The sequence below is a fragment of the Equus caballus genome, chromosome 2, assembly GCF_041296265.1.
Source record: "Equus caballus isolate H_3958 breed thoroughbred chromosome 2, TB-T2T, whole genome shotgun sequence".
NCBI classification, from domain to species: domain Eukaryota; kingdom Metazoa; phylum Chordata; class Mammalia; order Perissodactyla; family Equidae; genus Equus; species Equus caballus.
In genome coordinates, this window is record NC_091685.1 from 21,396,767 (window position 1) to 21,417,023 (window position 20,257).

The 20,257-nt window shown below is 37.7% G+C and overlaps 1 protein-coding gene across 4 annotated transcripts in view; it reads right to left on the reverse strand.

Moving 5' to 3' along the window:
- Positions 1 to 18,680, reverse strand: part of AGO3 (argonaute RISC catalytic component 3) — a 116,377-nt gene extending 97,697 nt beyond the window's left edge. For 2 of the 4 annotated variants that reach the window (XR_011436463.1, XM_023633487.2), the window contains exon 1: positions 18,239 to 18,379. Coding sequence is in view for 1 of the 4 variants with exons in the window: in XM_023633487.2 (XP_023489255.1) it covers positions 18,239 to 18,257 (19 nt within the window). In the remaining 3 variants the exon portion in view is untranslated. Of the gene's footprint in view, positions 1 to 18,238 lie in introns of all 4 variants that reach the window. The other 2 variants (XR_011436462.1, XM_070260439.1) reach the window with 2 other exon arrangements.
- Between the last annotated feature and the right edge of the window lie 1,577 nt (positions 18,681 to 20,257).

The following is a 20,257-nucleotide window of genomic DNA, read 5'->3' on the forward strand; positions in this document are numbered from 1 at the left end:
CATACAAACCTTATATTGATTTTATAGATGAGGAAAACCGAAATGATTTGACTAAAACATCATAGCTAATAATAAGCAGCAGAACTGAGATTGGAACCTGCCCTGCTGGGCTCTCTATTTTGTTCCATTGATATATTTGTCTATCCTTTTGCCAAAAACACACTGTCTTAATTATTATAGTTTTATAGTAAGTCGTAGACAGTGTCAGTCCTGACTTTATTTTTCCTTCATATTGTGTAGCTATTCTCGGTATTTTGCCTTTCCATATAAACTTTAGGATGAGTTTGTCAATATCCACAAAATAACTTGCTGAAAATTTGATTGGGATTGTGCTAAACAAATATATAAATCAAGCTGGGAAGAAGTGACATCTTGCCAATATTGTCTCCCTATAGATGTACATGAAATAGCTCTACATTTATTTAGATTTTCTTTGATTTCTTTCATCAGAGTTTTGTAGTTTTCCTCATATAGCTCTTCTTGTACATATTTTGTTAGATTCATACCTAAACTGGTGGGGGGGTTTTTGGGTGCTAATGTAAATAGTATTGTGTTTTTAATTTCAAGTTCTAATTGTTCATTGTTGGTCTATAATTCAAGACTTACTATAAGGCTACAATAATCAAGACAGTGGTATTGGCCAAAGAATAAACAAATAGATCCACAGAACAGAATAGACAGCCCCAAAACTGACCCACACAAATACAGTCAACTGACACTTGACAAAGGAGCAAAGGCAATTAACAGAAAAAGGACAGTCTTTTCAAAACAAGTGGACTATCCACATGCAAAAAAAAAAGAATCTAGACACACTTTACAGCTTTTCCAAAAATTAACTCACAATGGCTCATAGACCTAAATGTCAAATGCAAAACTATAAAACTCCGAGAAGATAATGTGGGGGACTGGAATTGGCCACCCCAAGATATGTCTCTTGGCACGAGGATCATTTTGGGCTGGTTACTTTTAAAAACTGTAGACAGGAAAGAAACTCTGAAAAGTAGAATTTACTTACCCTTTGTTAAGAGACATTTAGATTTGTAAGGGGAATCTCCATCTGTAAAAGTGTCTCCATCTCTACACCAGGAAGAAGGGGGTATGACCTTATCTCTACAAACTCTTATCACGCTCCTGGGTATTTACCCAAATAAACTGAAAACAGGTCTACACAAAAACCTGCATACGAATGTTTAAAGTAGCTCCATTCATAACCGCTAAAACTTGGAAGCAAACAAGACGACCCTTATGTAGGCGAATGGATAAATAAATTGTGGTACATCCAGACAACAGAATATTATTCATCTCTAAAAAGAAATGAACTATCAAGCATGAAAAAACATGGAGGAACCTTAAATGCATACTGCTAAGTGAAAACAAGCCAATCTGAAAAGGCTACATACAGCATGATTTCAACTATCTGACATTTTGGAAAGGGCAAAACTAAAGAGAGAGTAAAGAGATCAGTGGTTTCCAGTGGTCCAGGGGATGAAAAGGAGGGGGAGATGAATGGGTGGAGCACAGGGGGTATGATACTGTGATGGTGGATACATGTCACCACACATTTTTCAAAACCCACAGAATGTACAAATCAAAGAGTTAACCCTGATGTAAACCATGGACTTCAGTTTATAATAACGTTATCAGTATTGGCTCATTAATTGTAATAAAACTTACCACACTAATGCAATAATAGGGGAAACTAGGGGGGAAGAGGAGTAAGGAGGTATATGGGAACTCTCTGTACTTTCCACTCCATTTTTCTATAAACTCAAAACTACAAAAAAAAACTATCAATTTTTTAAAATGCATTTGTACTTTGACCTAGTAATTCTATTTCTAAGGATTTATCTACACATATTCTTCCACATGCGTAAAATGACATTTGTACAAGGGTATTCTTGTCTGTAGCACCGTTTGGAGTAATAAAAGAAAATGGAACGGTTCCTGGCATACAGTAAACAATAAATATATACTAAATGAATAAATCAATGCCCAGTGGGGAATTAATGTTACAACCATACAATGGGATAATATGTAAGTAATAAAATAAAAAAGAATAAAGAAACTCTTTAGTATTAATAGATAGGTCATATGAAAAAAACAGTACAGGATAGGGTATACAATGTGTTCACTTGCAGGAAGAAACAGAATATACATTCATATTATACATACATACATTATTTGAATATCTATCTAGTAGGACACCAATATAGTGGAAGCAATGATTGCCTTCAGAGAGGGGAACTAGATGGCTGGGGGGCCTAAGAAAGAAAGATTGATTTTTCTCCCTGTGTAGTCTACTGTGATACAATATGTGTTTTTGTAATACAAATAAGCTTATATGCAATTGTAACAGGGAAATTATGTCAGTTTAACACAAAGGGTTACTTTGGTTCACATGTGATTTTCTTCAGCCTATTAATGCTTTCCCTCACCAAGTAACAGCAGCTGAATACAAAGTATACTAACACAAGTGAATGCAACAATCTGCAGAGGAATACAGTATTGTCCACGATACCCATTCACCTCTATGGTCTTCCCCTTTGGCTCAGTCTGGCCACATGCTCTGACTTAAAATATCTTTTGTGTGATTTCCTCTGAACTATGTGCTGTTTGCCTTTATCTCAGTAATCTGGCAGTCTCAAATCTTCCTTACATCCCACTTTATCAGGCCACCATCATCTTTTCAAAAGATTTTAATGTACAGTCCTATGCTTGTAGTAGTACTTACTCATTAGGACTTTTTTTTTTTTCCCTTTTAGAAATATATTTTTTTAACAGCTTTCTTGAGGTATTATTCACACCACACAATTCACCTATTTAAAGTATACAATTCAATGGCTTTTAGTATCTTCACAGAACTGTGCAACCACCATCATAATAAATTTTAGAACATCTTCATCACTCCCAGACAATTGTTACCACTAATCTACTTTCTGTCTCTACAGATTTGCCTATTTTGGACATTTCATACAAATGGAATCATATGATATGCAGTCCTTTATAACTAACTACTTTCACTTAGCATAATGTTTTTAAGGTTCATCCATGTTGTGGCATGTATCATTACTTCATTTCTTTTTATTCCCCAACAATATTCCATTGTTTGAATGTACAGTTGTCCCTCAATACTTGCAGAGAATTGGTTCCAGGACCCCCCCCCCCCCCGATACCAAAATCCATGGATGCTCAAGTCCCTGATATAAAATGGTGTAGTATTTGCATGTAACCTATGCACATCTTCCCATATAGTTTGAATCATCTCTAGATTACTTACAATACCTAATACAATGTAAATGCTATGTAAATTGTTGTTAGATTGTATTGTTTAGGGAATAGTGACAAGAAAAAAGAAGTCTGTACATCTTCAGTACAGATGCAACCATCACAGGCCTTCCGATGTACAGCTGGTTGAATCCACATTTTGTTTATCCATTCACCATTTGATGGACATTTAGGTTGTTTCTACTTTTTGGCTATTATAAATAATGCTACTACGAACACTCACATCATGCCCTTATATGGACACAAGTTTTCTTTTCTCTTGAGTAGATTCCTAGGAATGGAATTGCTGGGTCCTATTTAGCCTTTTGAGGAACTGCCAGACTGTTTTCCAATCATTACGAATTTAACATGTCTGTTTAACTGTGCTGTTATTTTTATTAAATTTTTCACTGTTTTTATTATACTCTAATTACAAAGTTGCATAGGTTTTTACTGGCTGGCTTATCAGGATTACACATATCATATTACAGCAGAAACACCTGTGAATCCCTTTATATCTTTACGAATTTTGAATCATATGCTGCTATAACCTGTTTTTAAAAAATCAAGATAAAGTTTACCTTGTTAATGGAACAATGTATCCAATTAATGGAACATACAAGTTTTATTCAGCCCATTCTACCACCCCTTTCCAAGTTAGATTCTTGGAAAGAGATCATAATCAGTAGTTGAATACCTCATGTAGTGATGAAAGACAGCTATAAATCTCTACCATTCCTTCCATCAAAAGGTGGAGTTTTTCCTTTCCCCTTGAATCTGGGCTGACTTTGGGTTTCAAGAGAATGCAGAGGTAGTTATGTTCTGTACCTTCTGAGACTGAGCTTTAAGAAATCTGCAGTTTCTGCCTTTGCCTTTTGGAATGCTACTTAGCCTCCATGCTGTGAGGAAGCCCAACCTACCACATGGAAAGGCCCAAGTGGAGAATAGCCGAGACTTCCCAGACGTTTTCTTCCCCACTCCCTTCCACTACCAGCTGATCTTCCAGCCACCAAATCTCGAGAAATGATAAACTGTTGTTTTTTTAATCCACCAATACGGTAACAGATAACCAAACACTCATCATTTTAGAAAACTACAGAGAAAATATCTCTTTATAGGACAAACAAGTGGATAATAAATTAACGTATTTAAGTTTATATGGTTTCTTTGCTCACCACCCATGCTTTCCAACTCTGAAAGTCTCTCTTCTTGATATTTCAAATTCATCTTTCATTATCCTAATGCATGTCTTTAAGTAGTGTTATACCAAAAGGCACCTAGGGGATATATTTTCCAAGTCTTTATATATTTACGAATGTCTGTTACCTTCATACACAACCTGGTTTGACACTGAACCCATACATTCAACAGTTTTATCTTCAAATTTCCATAGACATTGTCTTCTAGCATTTGGTCTATGTTGATTACTTTTTCTGTATGCATTCTTTATATATTTAAGACTTGAGAATACATGAACATGTCCTTGTGTGGTTCTCTTTTTGATAGGTTTGCTTGGAACATAATACATGTCCAATTTTCAGTTGAGATCAATATTTCAGGGAGGTTTCTTCTGTTATTTAATTATTTTTTTCTTTTTCAAAGACCTCTAAAATTTGCCCTCAGTAGGTTGTATACGTGGATTTTATATCCAGCCAAGTTACTACTAGAGGTCTTTAAATATACTTTTTAAGAAATATTTGTTTTATAACGTGCATCTGTTAGCTTCAATATCTGAAGTCTGTGATTTTGTTTCTATTGTCTGTTGTCTTTCTTGCACATGGTATCATGTTAGCATATATATCTGGTTATCAGACTGTGTGGTCAGTGTACTTAAAAAATAATTTGAGACCAAATTATTTTGTATAATATATTTCTCAAGGAAAGATCTACATTTGTTTCTGTCAGGTGCCCGGGAGTACTAACAGTCCAGTGCAACTTAGAATAAATTCAAGATTTTAGGCTTTCTGTGAGGGTTATCCACTTCAAGATTATTCTCACCTTTGAGTATAGCATTTTAGGGTCCCAGTTAATGGCAGGGGAGGTCTCCTGTACACTCTCCATTATGTGCTTTGATTTCTGTTCCCCTCACCTTCAGGTATCAAAATTTAAAGTGTCCACGATCAGCAAACGCCTTCAGGGAAAAAGTGGCTTCTATGTTCTTTATGTCTTTCCGTTTCCATTTCCCTTCCATTTTGGCCTGATAATTACAGGCATACCCCATAGAACCTAATTTTTCCCTGTAAAATAACTCTTGATTTTCATATAGCAAACTATCTCCAAAACTCAATACAGCACTTTTTGCAAGGAAGATTGTCCCTGTGCTAACATATGTTGCCAATCTTCCTCTCTTTGCTTGAGGAAGATTGTCCCTGAGCTAACATCTGTGCCAATCTTCCTCTATTTTCTTTGTGGGACACTGCCACAGCATGGCTTGACAAGCTGTGTGCAGGTCCACACCTGGGATCCAAACCCAAGAACCCGAGGCCATCGAGGCAGAGCACACAAACTTAACCACTATGCCACCAGGTCAGCCCCTGCATATATATATATATTTTTTAAAAAAAGCAAGACAACATGTGGAGAAAAGTTTTAAGTTACACTCTGATGCAACTGGTAGAATATCAGAAATCACATATACAAGTTTTTAAAAGCCTGCTGAGTGTCAACAAAGGGGATGTGCTGCTGGTGTTAAAGAAAAGGTAATGAAACCTCATGGTAACCACAAAACAAAAACCTATAGTAGATACAGAAAAGATAAAGAGAAAGGAATCGGGGTCGGCCCCGTGGCTGAGTGGTTAAGTTCACGCACTCCACTGCAGGCGGCCCAGAGTTTCGTTGGTTCGAATCCTGGGCGCGGACATGGCACTGCTCATCAAGCCATGCTGAGGCAGCATCCCACATGCCATAACTAGGAGGACACACAACGAAGAATATACAACTATGTAACTGGGGGGCTTTGGGGAGAAAAAGGAAAAAAAATAAAATCTTTAACAAAAAAAAGAGAAAGGAATCTAAGCACATCACTAAAGAAAATCATGAAATCACAAAGGAAAAAAGCAGGAGAAGAAAAAAGGAACAGAGGAACTACAAAAGAGCCAGAAAACAGTTAACCAAATGGTGGTAAGTACATACATATCAATGATTATTTTAAATATAAATGGACTAATTTCTCCAATCAAAAGACACAGAGTAGCTGAATGGATTAAAAAAACAAGACCCATCTATATGCTGCCTGCAAGAGATTCATTTCAGATGTAAGGACACACACAGACTGAAAGTGAAGAGGTGGAAAAAGGTATTCGATACAAATGAAAACCAAAAGAAAGCTGGGGTAGCTATACTTATATCAGACAAAATCAACTTTAAAACAAAGACTGTAATAAGAGACAAAGAAGGGGAGTACATAATGATAAACAGGTCAATCCAACAAGACGATATAACATTTGTAAATATTTATGCACTCAACATAGGAGCACCTAGATATATAAAGCAAATATTAACAGATCTAAAGGAAGAACAGCAATACAATATACAATACAATAATAAGTAGTGACTTTAATACCCCATTTTCATCAATGGATAGATCACCCAGACAGAAAATAAGGAAACATCGGCCTTAAAAGACACGTTAGACCAGATGGACTTAACAGATAAACAGAACATTCCATCCAAAAGCAAGAGAATACACATTCTTCTCAAGTACACATGGAACATTCTCCAGAATAAATCATATGTTAGGTCACAAAACAGGTCTTAATAAACTTAAGACTGAAATCATATCAAGCACAGAAATACAACAAATAATCCTAAAACTGGTACAGAACCCCAAAACACCCAGAATAGCCAAAGCAATCTTGAGAAAGAACAACAAAGCTGGAGGCATCACACTCTTTGATTTCAAACTATGTTACAAAGCTCCTCTATTTTTGTGAAAAATGCCATTGGAATTTTGGTAGGGACTGAGTTGAATCTGTAGATCACTTTTGGTAATATGGACATTTTAACAGTATTAACTTTTCCAATCCATGAGCACAGAATATCTTTCCATTTATTTGTGTCTTCTTCAATTTCTTTCATCAATGCTGTATAGTTTTCAATGTATAGATCTTTCACCTCCTTGGCTAAATTTATTCCTAAGTATTTCATTGTTTTTGATTCTATTGTAAATGAGATTGTTTTCTTTTTACTTTATTTTTTAAAGATTGGCACCTGACCTAACAACTGTTGCCAATCTTTTCTTTTCTGCTTAGTCCCCCAAAATCTCCCCAATACACAGTTGCATATTTTTTAGTTGTGGGTCCTTCTAGTTGTGGCATGTGGGACACTGCCTCAGCATGGCCAGGTGACCAGTGCCATGTCCGTGCCCAGGATCCAAACCAGCGAAACCCTGGGCCACCAAAGCGGAGTGCACGAATTTAACCACTCAGCCACGGGGCTGGCCCTAGGGACTGTTTTCTTAATTTCTCTTTCTGATAGTTCATTGTTAGTGAACAGAAATGCAACAGATTTTTGTATACTGATTTTGTATCTTGCAACTTTGTTCAATTTATCAGTTCTAACAGTTTTTTTTGGTGGAGTCTTTACTGTTTTCTATATATGATATCATGTTATCTGCAAAGAGTGACAGTTTTACTTCTTCCTTTCTGATTTGGATGCGTTTTAATTCTTTTTCTTGCCTAATGGCTCTGGCTAGGACATCCAGTACTATGTTAAATAGCGGCAAGAGGGGGCAACCTTGTCATGTTCCTGATCTTAGAGGAAAATCTTTCAACTTTTCACCGTTGAGTATGATGTTAGCTGTGGGCTTGTCACATACAACCTTTATTATGTTGAGGCAAGTTCAGTTATTTTATTTCAAAAATGAGATAAAACCACCTATACATTCTAGCTGTGCCTGACACATAAGTCATAAAAAAAATAACTGTTCAACAAATATTGATAAGCACCTGTAACATATCATAAAATACACTAAGTGCATTTCCCTGCATCAAGCACCTACTGTTTTATTGGGGGAAGGTAGAGAGAGAAACTGGCACACAGAATTTTTCCTTCAGATAAATTTCAGAAGTAGACCTGCCAGGTCAAAGGGCACAGAAAGAGAAACATGTTTCTGACTTTGGATATTTACTGACAATCTGGCATGTGAACACATTACTATCGCCAGATTTCTCTCTCTTACCCTCTCTAGCATTAGGCATTACAATTTTAAAAAACCACTTATGTGTTAACAAATAACTTTCTGCTGTTTTATTTACATGTGACTACTATCAAGATTAGCTTAAAAACATTTTATTGTTCTATATCCCCCATTCTCTTACAAAACTCATTGTCCCCATAGACAAATTTTTTAAAAATCAGAAGCATAAGAGGTCATTTATCTACGCTATTTATTGAACAATTATGTTCGTTTTTATAGATATATAGATTAATTAATAAGTCACAGTTACTTTGCTTAAGTAGTTCATAATATACTGGGCAATATCCCATCTTAATATTTAAGGAAAGTAACATCAACAACAACAGTAGCTAACATGTATTGAGTACTAAATATCTGACATACATTAGATGATTTCTTACAACCTAACTTTTGAGGCAGGTACTATATTATGCTGAGGAAACTGAAGCACAGGGAGATCAAAAACACGTTCACTGCTAGAAAGTGGCAAAGCCTGGATTTGCAAATAGGTGGTCTGATTTCAGAGCCTGCATTTTTAACCAGTACATTATACACAAACTAACAATTGCTGAATGTCTATCAGTCATTAAGTCATTCATTCACTGACTTCTTAATTTGTTCATCAAATATTTATTGACTGTCTCTAAGTGCCAAGCATTGGTGAGGCTCAGGTGAACAATAATTTACTAGTAATAATAAAGACCTGGTCCTCAAGAAGCTTTTATGGGGTGGAGGGGGCAGATTATGTTGTATTTCCCTTTTGCCAATCGGTTCATAGTAACTACTATAAAGAAAAATAAAATAAGTTAAGGCAATAGAAACTGTGTGTGTCGGGGAGAGAAGAAACAGAGTAGGCAGTTAACCATTTTAGATAGACTGGTTAAAGAAAGCCTCTTTGAAAGGGTGACAAGTAGGCAGAAAACAGTAACAAGTGAGAGAACAAGTCATGTGGATATCTGGAAGAGCATTCCAAGCAGAGTAAAAATCAAGTATAAAGGAAAAAGCAGAAGCTTGCTTGATGTTTGATGTATAGCAAGGAGACCACCATGCCTGGAGCAGGATAAGCAACAGAGAGAACGGTAAGAGATGAGGTCAGAGATATGGGAGATCAGATCATACAGGATTTGTAAGCCATGATGAGGCCTTTGGACTTTATTCTGAGATATGAGAAACCAAAAAAGGCTTCTGAGTCAAGCAGCATTCTGATCTGACTTAAGTTTTTTAAAAGGATCACTCTGGCTGCCATATTAAAAATTATATGTAAGGGTACAAACGGTACAAGCCGGGAGATCAGTTAGTAGGCTGGCTGACTGTGCAGGCAAAGGATAATGTTGACTAGGGCTAGGGTGGTAGCAACTGCGGCAATGATATTGATGTGGAAAATATTTAGAAGGTAAACCTGATGGGAACTGCTAATGGATAAGGTGTGGGGTATGGAAGAAAAGAGCTCCCAAGGTTTTTTGGTCTAGGCAACTGAAAGAATGGAAGTATCACTTAATCAGATAGGAAAAATTCAGTGATAGAAGCAAGTTTAGATAGGAAATCAGGATTTTTAGGACATGTTAAGCTCGAGGTGTCTATACAAGTAGGTGTCTAGTAGGCAATTAGATGAGTGTGGAGTTTAAGGGAGAGGTCCACGTTGGAGATGTAAATATGAGTGTTCTCGGCATATTAGTGCTATTTACAACCACTAGACTAGAGGAGATCACCCAGACTGTGGTAGGATATAGAAAAATACTAAGCCCTAGGACATTCTCAATGTTTAGAGATTTGGGAGATAAAGAGGGAACAGCAAAGGAAGTGTAAAAGTGATAACCAATAAAGTTGAAGGAGAACCTGGAGAGAGTGGTACCCAGGAAGCCAAGTGGAAAAAAGAGTGTTTCAAGAAGGAAGCAACTTGATCAAATGCAGTTGAAAACTCAAATAAAATGACGATTTGGGAATTGACTACTGGGTTTAGCAAACTCTTTGCTGACCTTGGTAAGAGCAATTTCAGTGAAGTTGTGGGGACAAAAAGCTAACTGGAGTAAGTTCAAAAAGAATGCCCTGGATCTGATCAAGCCTTTAGATTCTAGCAGTTTACAGGAAATTCAGAGGAACATGTTAAATTACACCATGAAGATGGAACCAGCAAAATCCAGACTGTGACAAACAATCCATAAATCGAAGGGGGAGGAAAAAAGGACAGAAAACTTGAAGATTAAGGCACTTAAAAAGACATACCAATCAATCACAATGTGTGGAACTTATTTGGGTCCTGACTCAAAAATCAAAAAATATATAAATAAAAGGCAAACTGTTAAAAAAAAAGTATAATATCTGAGACAAGTAGAAATTTGAACACTGGGTATTTGATATAAAGAAGTATTACTATTATTTTGCTGTGATAATAGTACTGCAGTTTATTTAAATAGCCCAAATCTTTTATAAATACATAGTAGATATTTATGAATGAAACAGTATTATGTCTATACTATGCTTCAAAAATACAGGAGAGGGGAAAGTAGAAGGGACACAATTGGACATAGGTTGACAATTGTTGGGTTTGGTGATGGGTACGGGGAGTTTATCACACAATTCTTTCTATTTGTATACAAATATATCCTCAATTCTCCATAATAAAATGTCTTAAAAAATAGGAAGTAGCATTTCCTTTGCATACTTAATGTCTTTTTACCATCCCATAGTACAGATAAGGAAATTAAGGTTAAGAAAGATTAACTTCACTGCCCAAAGTCACAGTTAATTTTTTTTAATAGACTTTATTTTTTAGAGCAGTTTTAGGTTCATGGTAAAATTGAGCAGAAGGTAGAGATTGCTCATATGCCTCCTGCCCATCATCATACACACATCCTCCCCCACTATCAACCTCCCTGTACCAGAGTGGTATATTTGTCACAACTGAGGTACCTACAATGACATCATTATCAAGTCACAGTTAATTTGAGAGCCAGGATTTGTCTCCAAAACCCATGCTTTTTACACTATATCGCACTGCCAACTTTTTTCTCCATCATCATTATTTTGCCTGGTGCTTTTTATACAGACTGGCAAAAATCAAAATTCTGTTTCATGAATAAGCAATAGAACAGAACTCTACCATTAGTAACTATAAAATAATCATCATCGAGTTTAAGTATCCAAAAAATATTTTAACATAATCGAAGAAAGCATTCAGTCAATATAATAAATTATACTTCCAGTGAAGCATATTTTAGTTATTTAACAAATACATATATTACCCATTAGAGTTGAAAATGTAATTACACAGAAATACAAAGGACAACCTGGAATTTCTCTGCATCTCAAATTTTTCTTTTAGTAGCTATAGTAAGTACTGGCTAATATCAACAAACCACATTATACTTCAAAGATAAAACCACACATTTTCAAAGCATATGTGTGTGTATACTGTTCACTGACTTAATACTCTAACACTTACTAGCTGCAAGTCTAAAACTAAATAACAGCCTACAGCAAATGTTAACCGATGAAAAATAAACAGTAAACAAATCAAAATCAACTACAGCATCTACAGCCTATTACCATATTGAGGATTTTCACTGGGAACTTTCTTCAATAGTCATGGAATACCTCTTGTTTCAACAATTCTACTTATAGGAATTTATCTTAAAGCAATCACTGGACCAGCATATAAAGACATATGTACGAGGATACTTACCAAAGTTTTATTCATAACTTTAAAAAAAAATGGAAAAAATCTAAACCACTATCAATGAGACTGATTAATATATAAAATTAAATGCTATGTGCTCAGTAAAAATTATTATATTGCTATATAGCTCTAAGTATTAATATAAAAAAGTCCATGATACATTGAGTAGAAAAAACAAGTTAAAAACAATTAACATGAGGGATAGACAGACAGACAGATGATGGATGTTCTGGGAAGAAATACAAGAAAAAATTAACAATGGAGGATGGGATCATATTATCTCCACTTTGTATTTTAGACTTTCCTATATTGTTTGCTTTTTAAAAATAATAAACATGCATTTTTATAATCAGAAAGACTTCTATTTTTGTTTTGAAAAAATAAATATATTGTGTTGACCTCTAAATTTAACATAATAAAATGCCTCTGTTTACTAGTTAAGCCTACAAGGCTAACTAGTAAATATGAGCATGAAATTGTAATAACCTCTTACCTACTAATTCTATCTATTCATTCAATGAACCTGCACAAACATGCTGCACTTATTATTATATTACATTTACTATATGCACTACAGCTAAATAATCATTTATATAGAACATTCAGCTTATTGAGGGTTAAATTTCTCAGATGGCAGTATGGGGAACAATTTTTTAAAAGTCATTTTCCCCTTTGAAAACAAGATGGGACATTACCCAAGTAGTCCCAGCACTATGGAAATGCTCTGAGAATTATTTTGTAATTAAAGTTTGGGTAGCTTTTGAAAAACTTTGAGCACCCAAACAAAAATAGTAGAAAATTTTTGAGTAATGCCATTTTTATGTCAAATATACAGATAGAGATCAAGTCCTAATTTAGAAGCCAGAAGTTGCCAAAAACAACAACAAAAAGACTTCATTACTAAGGTGTAAGCCCATTTTTGCAATCTATTCTTTAATCTTTTTTAAAGAAATTTTGAACCTTTTATAAAATTCAGAGATACACTAATGAACTTCTCTTGTTAGAAGATTTAGAAATCAGTTAAAATATCAAGTATTGGTAATTACTCAAGAATAGTATTATATAAGCCCACAACTGAGAAAATTTTGCAAGAAAACATCTTCCACAAATGAAAAATATCCCATATCTATATTCTACAGATATCTTCTGATTCCCCAAGAATTTGACAATTTAGAAACAATGCAGAAAACTGGCTGAAGTGAAACAAAGAATTCTTCCAGGTTATTTCATTAAACTGACCTCTGAGACTAATGCATATGATTTTTTTATTGTAACCAAACCACAAAAAGCCCACATTTAAGATATGAGAGAAAGCATCAGTTTGTGTGATAAGGTTTGCTAAATCTCAATAGGTTTTTTTTTTTAAGCACTGGCTAGCCAAAGAGTCATTAATATTAACACAGACAATGGCAGAAAACTACAAAAACTCCAAACACAGAAAGGCTGTTCATGTATCCTAACAGCATAATCATTATGGCTGAAAAACCACACAATATTCTTTCTCACATCTGTTTTGTTAATGAGCCAAGAACGAGGGTCTATTGAGTATCCTAGACAACTGAATTAGAAGTAGGAATGTCTGGTGAATGCTGTTCATCCCAACAAACAGACTAAACAGGTTTGGAAAGGATACTGTTTTTAAATAAATTATCTTTTTAGTTTTACCTTCCTGAAAACAGAGTATTTGCCTTTCCCCCCCATCCATTAAGGGAAAAAATCCCATAAATTACTGAAGATCTTAGTTTTAAATATTAAAAGAGAAAATGTTTTGTTAGATGAACAAAATATTTATTTAGTTCATCTTTCAGGTGGACTCTCAAGCATTTTGAGACTAGCGAAACCAACGTGAAAAAAGATGTTTGTGATATGAAGCAACATAGTATTCAAGCAGACTCCAACAGCTTATGACAACTTGGCTTGAATTCTACTCAGAGCTAGGGTTTTTCCATATACAACAGAGAACTCTTCCAGGAAATGTCCCCTTTACAGGGCCCCAGGCCTCTCTGCATACTATCAGGCCAGGCTTATAGAACCAAACAAATGCAATGTTCTCATTGGAAAACAGAAATTAATATAAATTAATTCTTAATTATCAATTTACTATATAAAATTCTCCTAAGAGTAAAAGGAAGTAGCATCTAGAAATCATTTCATTCATTCTAACCACTTTTCTAAATTACTTAACTCATTAAAATTTTTTACACTAATAGATTTATTAATTCAGAATTTGGTTTAAAAATTTAAAGAGGGGTTATATCAGGGTGATGGAATCATGGATAAATTTTAAAGTCTTCATCATGTTAATCAAATTACATTTGAGGGTTATATGTATGTTCTTGTCTTCCTTTGCTTTAAAGTCCTTCTTTAGAAGACAAAAGTTGTTTCTTGCCTCCTTTTCAGTTTTCTCTCAGAATGATCCATCACTGTCAGAGAAATTAAATTCTAAAACAAAAATCAAAATAGGCTTGCACATTTTTATAAGTCCCACTGTCAGTCACGAGCAGCAAATACTAGGAAAAAAGTTATAATGGCCACTCCAGAGCACCACAAGTTAAGTGACAACCAAGTAGAAAAACCACGTTCAAAGTTCATGCTCTCCAGACAGAACAGCATTTTGACATATTTTTCTTCAAGACAAAAATCGACAAGTGAGAAAACTTATATAATAAAAACATTTCACAAAGTGATTAAAGAAGATTGTTTATTTTAAATACTAAACTGAGAACCTAATGGCATTATACATTTTAGTATTTTGAAACCACTTTTATCCATATCTCATTCAAATCTAATTTCATACATGTAATTTTTGTTCCTTTGGAATTTGTTCTCATATGACTTTTCTTGATTTTTATTATTAAAGAAATGTAGAGCCTTAAAGCAACTATATTCAAACACATTAAGAGTATAACTAAGAAACAGTCTATTCACTTTTGCAAGATTGTATAGGACAACTACCAAACATGTTAAATCAATTTGCATATTATTAATTTAAGGTGAAAATAAACGTTTTTCTTCCATTGGGAGGTAGTACAATTCCTTCTGCCCTACACAGTAGTCTGACTTTATCTAAAAATACAGACTAGAGGGGCTGGCCTGGTGGCACCGTGGTTAGATTCACACGTTCTGCTTTGGTGGCCCAGGGTTCGCTGGTTTCAATTCCAGGTGCAGACCTACGCACTGCTTGTGAAGCCATGCTGTGGGAGCCATCCTATATAAAAAGGAGAGGAAGATGGGCATGGATGTTAGCTCAGGGCCAGTCTTCCTCAGCAAAAAAAGAGGAGGATTGGTGGCAGATGTCAGCTGAGGGCTAATCTTCTTCTTCAAAAAAAATACAGACTAGAATAGTATGGTCCTACTTTTTAGGATATCTCTAGATCCTGATAGAAATATCAGGAGAAGTGATATCTCAATGAACATTTCTGCTTCCCCTATTCCCACTTTCTTTGGAAGTAACATAACATATACTCTTACTCCAACTAAAAAACAGAGTTTCATCAGAAGTTCCCCTAACTGAGTTACAGGCACAGATGCTGAACTACTGATTACTATTATTTAAAAATCAACTGTGCCGGCCTTTTCAGTTAAATCAAAGTTCACACAGTACTAAATCAGTAGATTGTACAGGACATCGTTAAAAATCACTTAAAATGTTTCATGTGAAAGGGAAGAATAGACAAATATTAACTTTTACCGAGGAATGACTCACGAAGAAACAATTAAATAGTATTTGTATTCAAAGTCCTCTAATGTAAACAAATTTTTCTATGTATCCACCTAACAACTAGAATTTAAAATACCCTGTTATAAGGTGGTTCTTGAGAATCTCCACACAAAAGAAAAACCTAGGACAGAATTGGAGAATCAAGATCCAACAGTGACTATTAGAGAACATTTACATCTAAAATTTATAAACCAAAGTATGTATCTGTCAAATTCTTGACTTAAAACTCAGTTTTACATTTTTCCCAATTATGCCTTCAATTTCATGTGCAGCATAACAAGTACATGTAAGTCTCGGGAAAAATAAAAATTTTGTTTTTGTTTCTTTTTTAAAGTTTGTTTGTTTTTGGTGAGGACGGTTGGCCCAGAGCTAACATCTGTTGCCAATCTTCCTCTTTTTTTTTTTCCCTCCCCAAAGCCCCAGTACATAGTTGTACATCCCAGCTGTAGGTCATTCTAGTTCTTCTAAGTGGGATGCTGTCCCAGCATGGCTTGATGAGCAGTGTGTAGGTCTGTGCCCAGGATCCAAACTGGCGAACCCCAGGCTGCCAAAGCATAGCAGGTCAACTTAACTGCTCGGTCACATGGCGGACCTGAAAATTTTGTTTTTGATGATGACAATCTTGAGCCAAATTATACTTATCTTTATTATTAGGTTACAGTCAATCACGTATAAACTACACTGAAGACTAAATTTTGCATTTCAAGACGTCCAAGCATATGGTTGATAAATCTAACTATAACTCCCCAGATGTGAAGACAATTAAGTGGGTATCTATTTCGGGAATGGCACATGTAGAAAGAAGAGATAAAACTTATCTGTAGCTCAAGAATTCAAAGGAGCATTTACTGAATCATATTTGGCTAGGTGGATCAGTTGGTTAGGTGGTTTGACTTGAGAAGTATTTTCTAAGATGTTGTCCATATATGTGGGCGTAATTTCATATGAAAAACCCAAAGGAGAAAAAGAAGAAAACTAAAAAAATTTTTTGAAATATCTTTAAAAGTTTTAAGATGACTAGCAAAGTGTTTAACTTTCACATTTTGTTTTCCAGGCTTGACAATAGGACAGTTATGTAAAAATCACCTAAAGCCCTGAATTATCACATTTTCTAAATAGTACAGTAGAAAATTAAAAACCTAAGGCAGGACACAGTTTCAGACATACACAAACCAATGATAAAAACTGAGAGTCTAAACCTCTTCACAATCTAGACAAGCTTTCCCTTCTAAAAAGAAATGAAGGCAAAAAATGGGGCATGCAAAAGAGAAATGGTAGAAACTGATTAAAGAAAATTCTATATAACAAAACTTGTTAATAAAGCCCTCTCCCCATCCCTAATCAACAAATCCTTTATCATCATTATGTCACTGGTTTCTTTTATGTAAGTTTTTCTTATCTTATATTTAGGTCCCTCCCAAACTGGCAAAATGAGATATGAAATTCACGGATTTGTGATACTATTAGTAACAAGACACCCCCCTCACACACAATATTCTGAAAATTAGTTTATATATTTGTGACGGTCTAGATGGAGCATACTTTCAAATTTAACATACCAAGCATGATCATTTGGAAAGCAAACCGTTATGTAACACCTACTTTATGTCCTTCAATTAATTACTTCAGAACCATAAGAGTGTGCTTTTTCTTTTTTTAAGATAAGTACTGCCCGTGATGCTATTTTTCTCAAGAGTGTCGTTTTTCCCAAAGAGAGAAAGCAGTTTTCCTAATCGCCAAATTTCCAGGAATATAACAACTGCTTCTCTACAGAATAGGGAACGAAAAAAAAATATTGTCAGCAATTTTAAGATCCACCCCCTCACATAAGCAGTGATCCAGGCTGATATGACATTTCCAAGATCCTCAGGAACTCTACACCACGCTGCCACAAACATCAGAAGAGAACTCGGGGATGGGAGAAATGCCATCTTGCATTTGACGTTGCACTAGAACCTATGCCACACTTAATTCTCCTCCGTTATCTCAACGTATGTCCACAACCACCTTAAGGGGTAAGTAAGGGAGAGGGCTGGCCGCCCAGTGCCTCTATGGGACACACAACCCGGCTAAAGGACACGCACACCGCTACACCTTCAAGTGGAATAACAAAAGCGACGGCAAACCGTTCTAGACTTCACAAAGAGAGTAACAGCGCCTAGAGAACGCCAAACTTCAATCCTGTAAGCAGTGTGCGCTCCCGCAGCTTCGCCTACTCAGGGCCCCAGGGAACTGCAGCGGGGCCGCGGGGCGGGGGCGGAGGCGGCGGCGGCGGGGCCGGGCGGGGGCGGAGAGGCAAAGCCGCCCGGACGGCGCTCACCTCGCGCACCTGGGCCGGGGCGGAGGGAGCGACGGGGCTCCGGGGACAGCCCCAGCGACCGGGCCGACAGCTCGGACTCACCTGCGGAGCCGATTTCCATTCATGGAGCTGGGGGGAGTGCTTCCAGTGAGAAGGGCGCCCGCCGCTGGGGGCAAGGAGGCGTCGCAGGGGGCGACGCGGCGCGACAGGCACCGTCAGTCGGCCCCGAGGCGGGGTGGCGACGGCTTCTCCTCAGCAACCGCACTCCGAAGGCTCTCACAAGAAGAGCTGCGGTCGGGAAGCAACACGCGACTAGGCGAGAGGAAGGAGAAGCGTGAGGCAAGGAGAGCTCCTTGCGGAACTTGCGTCGCCCGCGGCCGCTTACGCTCCCACCGTCCCTCCACGACTGCGGCGCCGCCGCCGACCTCCCCCGGGGCCGCCCCCGGAAGTCCGGTGGCGTCAGTTCCGCTGCCCCGGCTCTCCAGACGTCTCAGCCTCTCCTCTCCGCCCCAAGCCGTGCGGGCGCGACGTCGGTGCGAGCACTGCCGGCGCGGAGGACGCAGGGGAGGTGTCGGGGAGCCGGCGCCGGGCCTGGGCGGAGCCTGGGCCCCGCGCGGCGGGGCGTGGCCGGCCCTCCCGCGGTCCTCCGCTGGGTCGTGCCGGCCGGAGACAACCCGGAGGGGTTGGGCTCTTCGCGCCACCCTAGTGCGGGGCGGTGCCTGCCTGAGGCGACGTCGGGGAGCGCAGCGTAGCTTACCTGGGGAGGAGCCCGCTGGAGTGTGACTGCTGAGGTGCAGGACCCGGCCTTGCAGCTGAAGGCCCAGGCCGAGCGCGTCTTGGGCAGGGCCACCCTCCTCCCCGAGCCCCTCCCGCCACGCCCACTTTGGGCGGTCCCACGAGCCGCTTCCTCAGCTGGCGGTCAACTGACCACCACTGTTGATCCCTCTAAGTCCGTACGGTCGCTCTTTTAGGGAGAAAAATTTGCAATATAGTTTGGGAAAAGACTAAGAAACGGAACATTACATAAATATCAGATCGAATAATTCCCATACTTAAACTCTTGAATAGCGCCTCGTCACAATGAGAAGACCTGAACTCCTTCCCAGGGCCAAAACGCGGCCTACGGGGCCCCTGCCTTTCTCAAGAGAGGCTCTCCCTCACCGCTGTGCTACAGCTATGCTGGTCTGCTTTCAATTTCCCCAACAGGCAAAGCACTTCTCTCCGACCTGGAGCCTCTGCTTTTGGTTCCCTTGGCCGGTAACCCTCTCTCTCCACCCTCACCCGCCGCTTCTTTTTATACCTCAACTTACGACTTATCTCAGGGAGGCCTTTTCCCAACCACCAATCAATCTATGGGGTGGGACACCTCTTACTGTATTACAGTATTTCCTTAATAACCCTTCTCCCAATCTGTAATTTGTTATTGTGTGCCCTTTCCCCACTAGAATGTAAGCTTTACAAGGTTACCAGAGCCAGCATATTAACTGGCAAATATTAACTCCTTAACATTTGTTGCCTTAATGAAAGGTACTATTACTTGATTCAGGCCGAAGAATGATTCATGATTTTCCCCTATGTCCCTAAGCATCAGTAATGTTGTTTAGACTTCTAAAAAATCAAAATACATTCTTTTTTTTAAAGCTTGGGATAAAGAGGAGAAAAAAATATCCTGTCTTCAGTTCCCCTCAACCACTGTGGGACTCTGGATCAGTCACTTGACCTCTGGGCTTTGGTTTCCTCCTCTGAAAAATGAGAGTGTAACATGTACCTTATACAATTGTTGTGAGGTTAGGAAATATACATATAGCACAGAGAAAACCCTCCCTAAATGTTAGTGAATAAAAAAAGTATTTACTATAGTTACTGCATGAAAGCACTTGTTAGATGCACCTACCATATGGTAAAAGATTAATAAATGGATGGGATTCAAACTCACATCTGTCCGACTCCAATTCCACCTTTTTCCTTCCCACCTCTACCCCTTTGAATGAAATTGCCCTCCCCAATTTTAAAATATCAAATTAAATGTCACCAGATGAAACACTGTATCTTAAAATTTCCAATCCCTGACTGTACACAATCCACGTCGGTAGCAGCATCAGACAAGGTAAATACCAACTC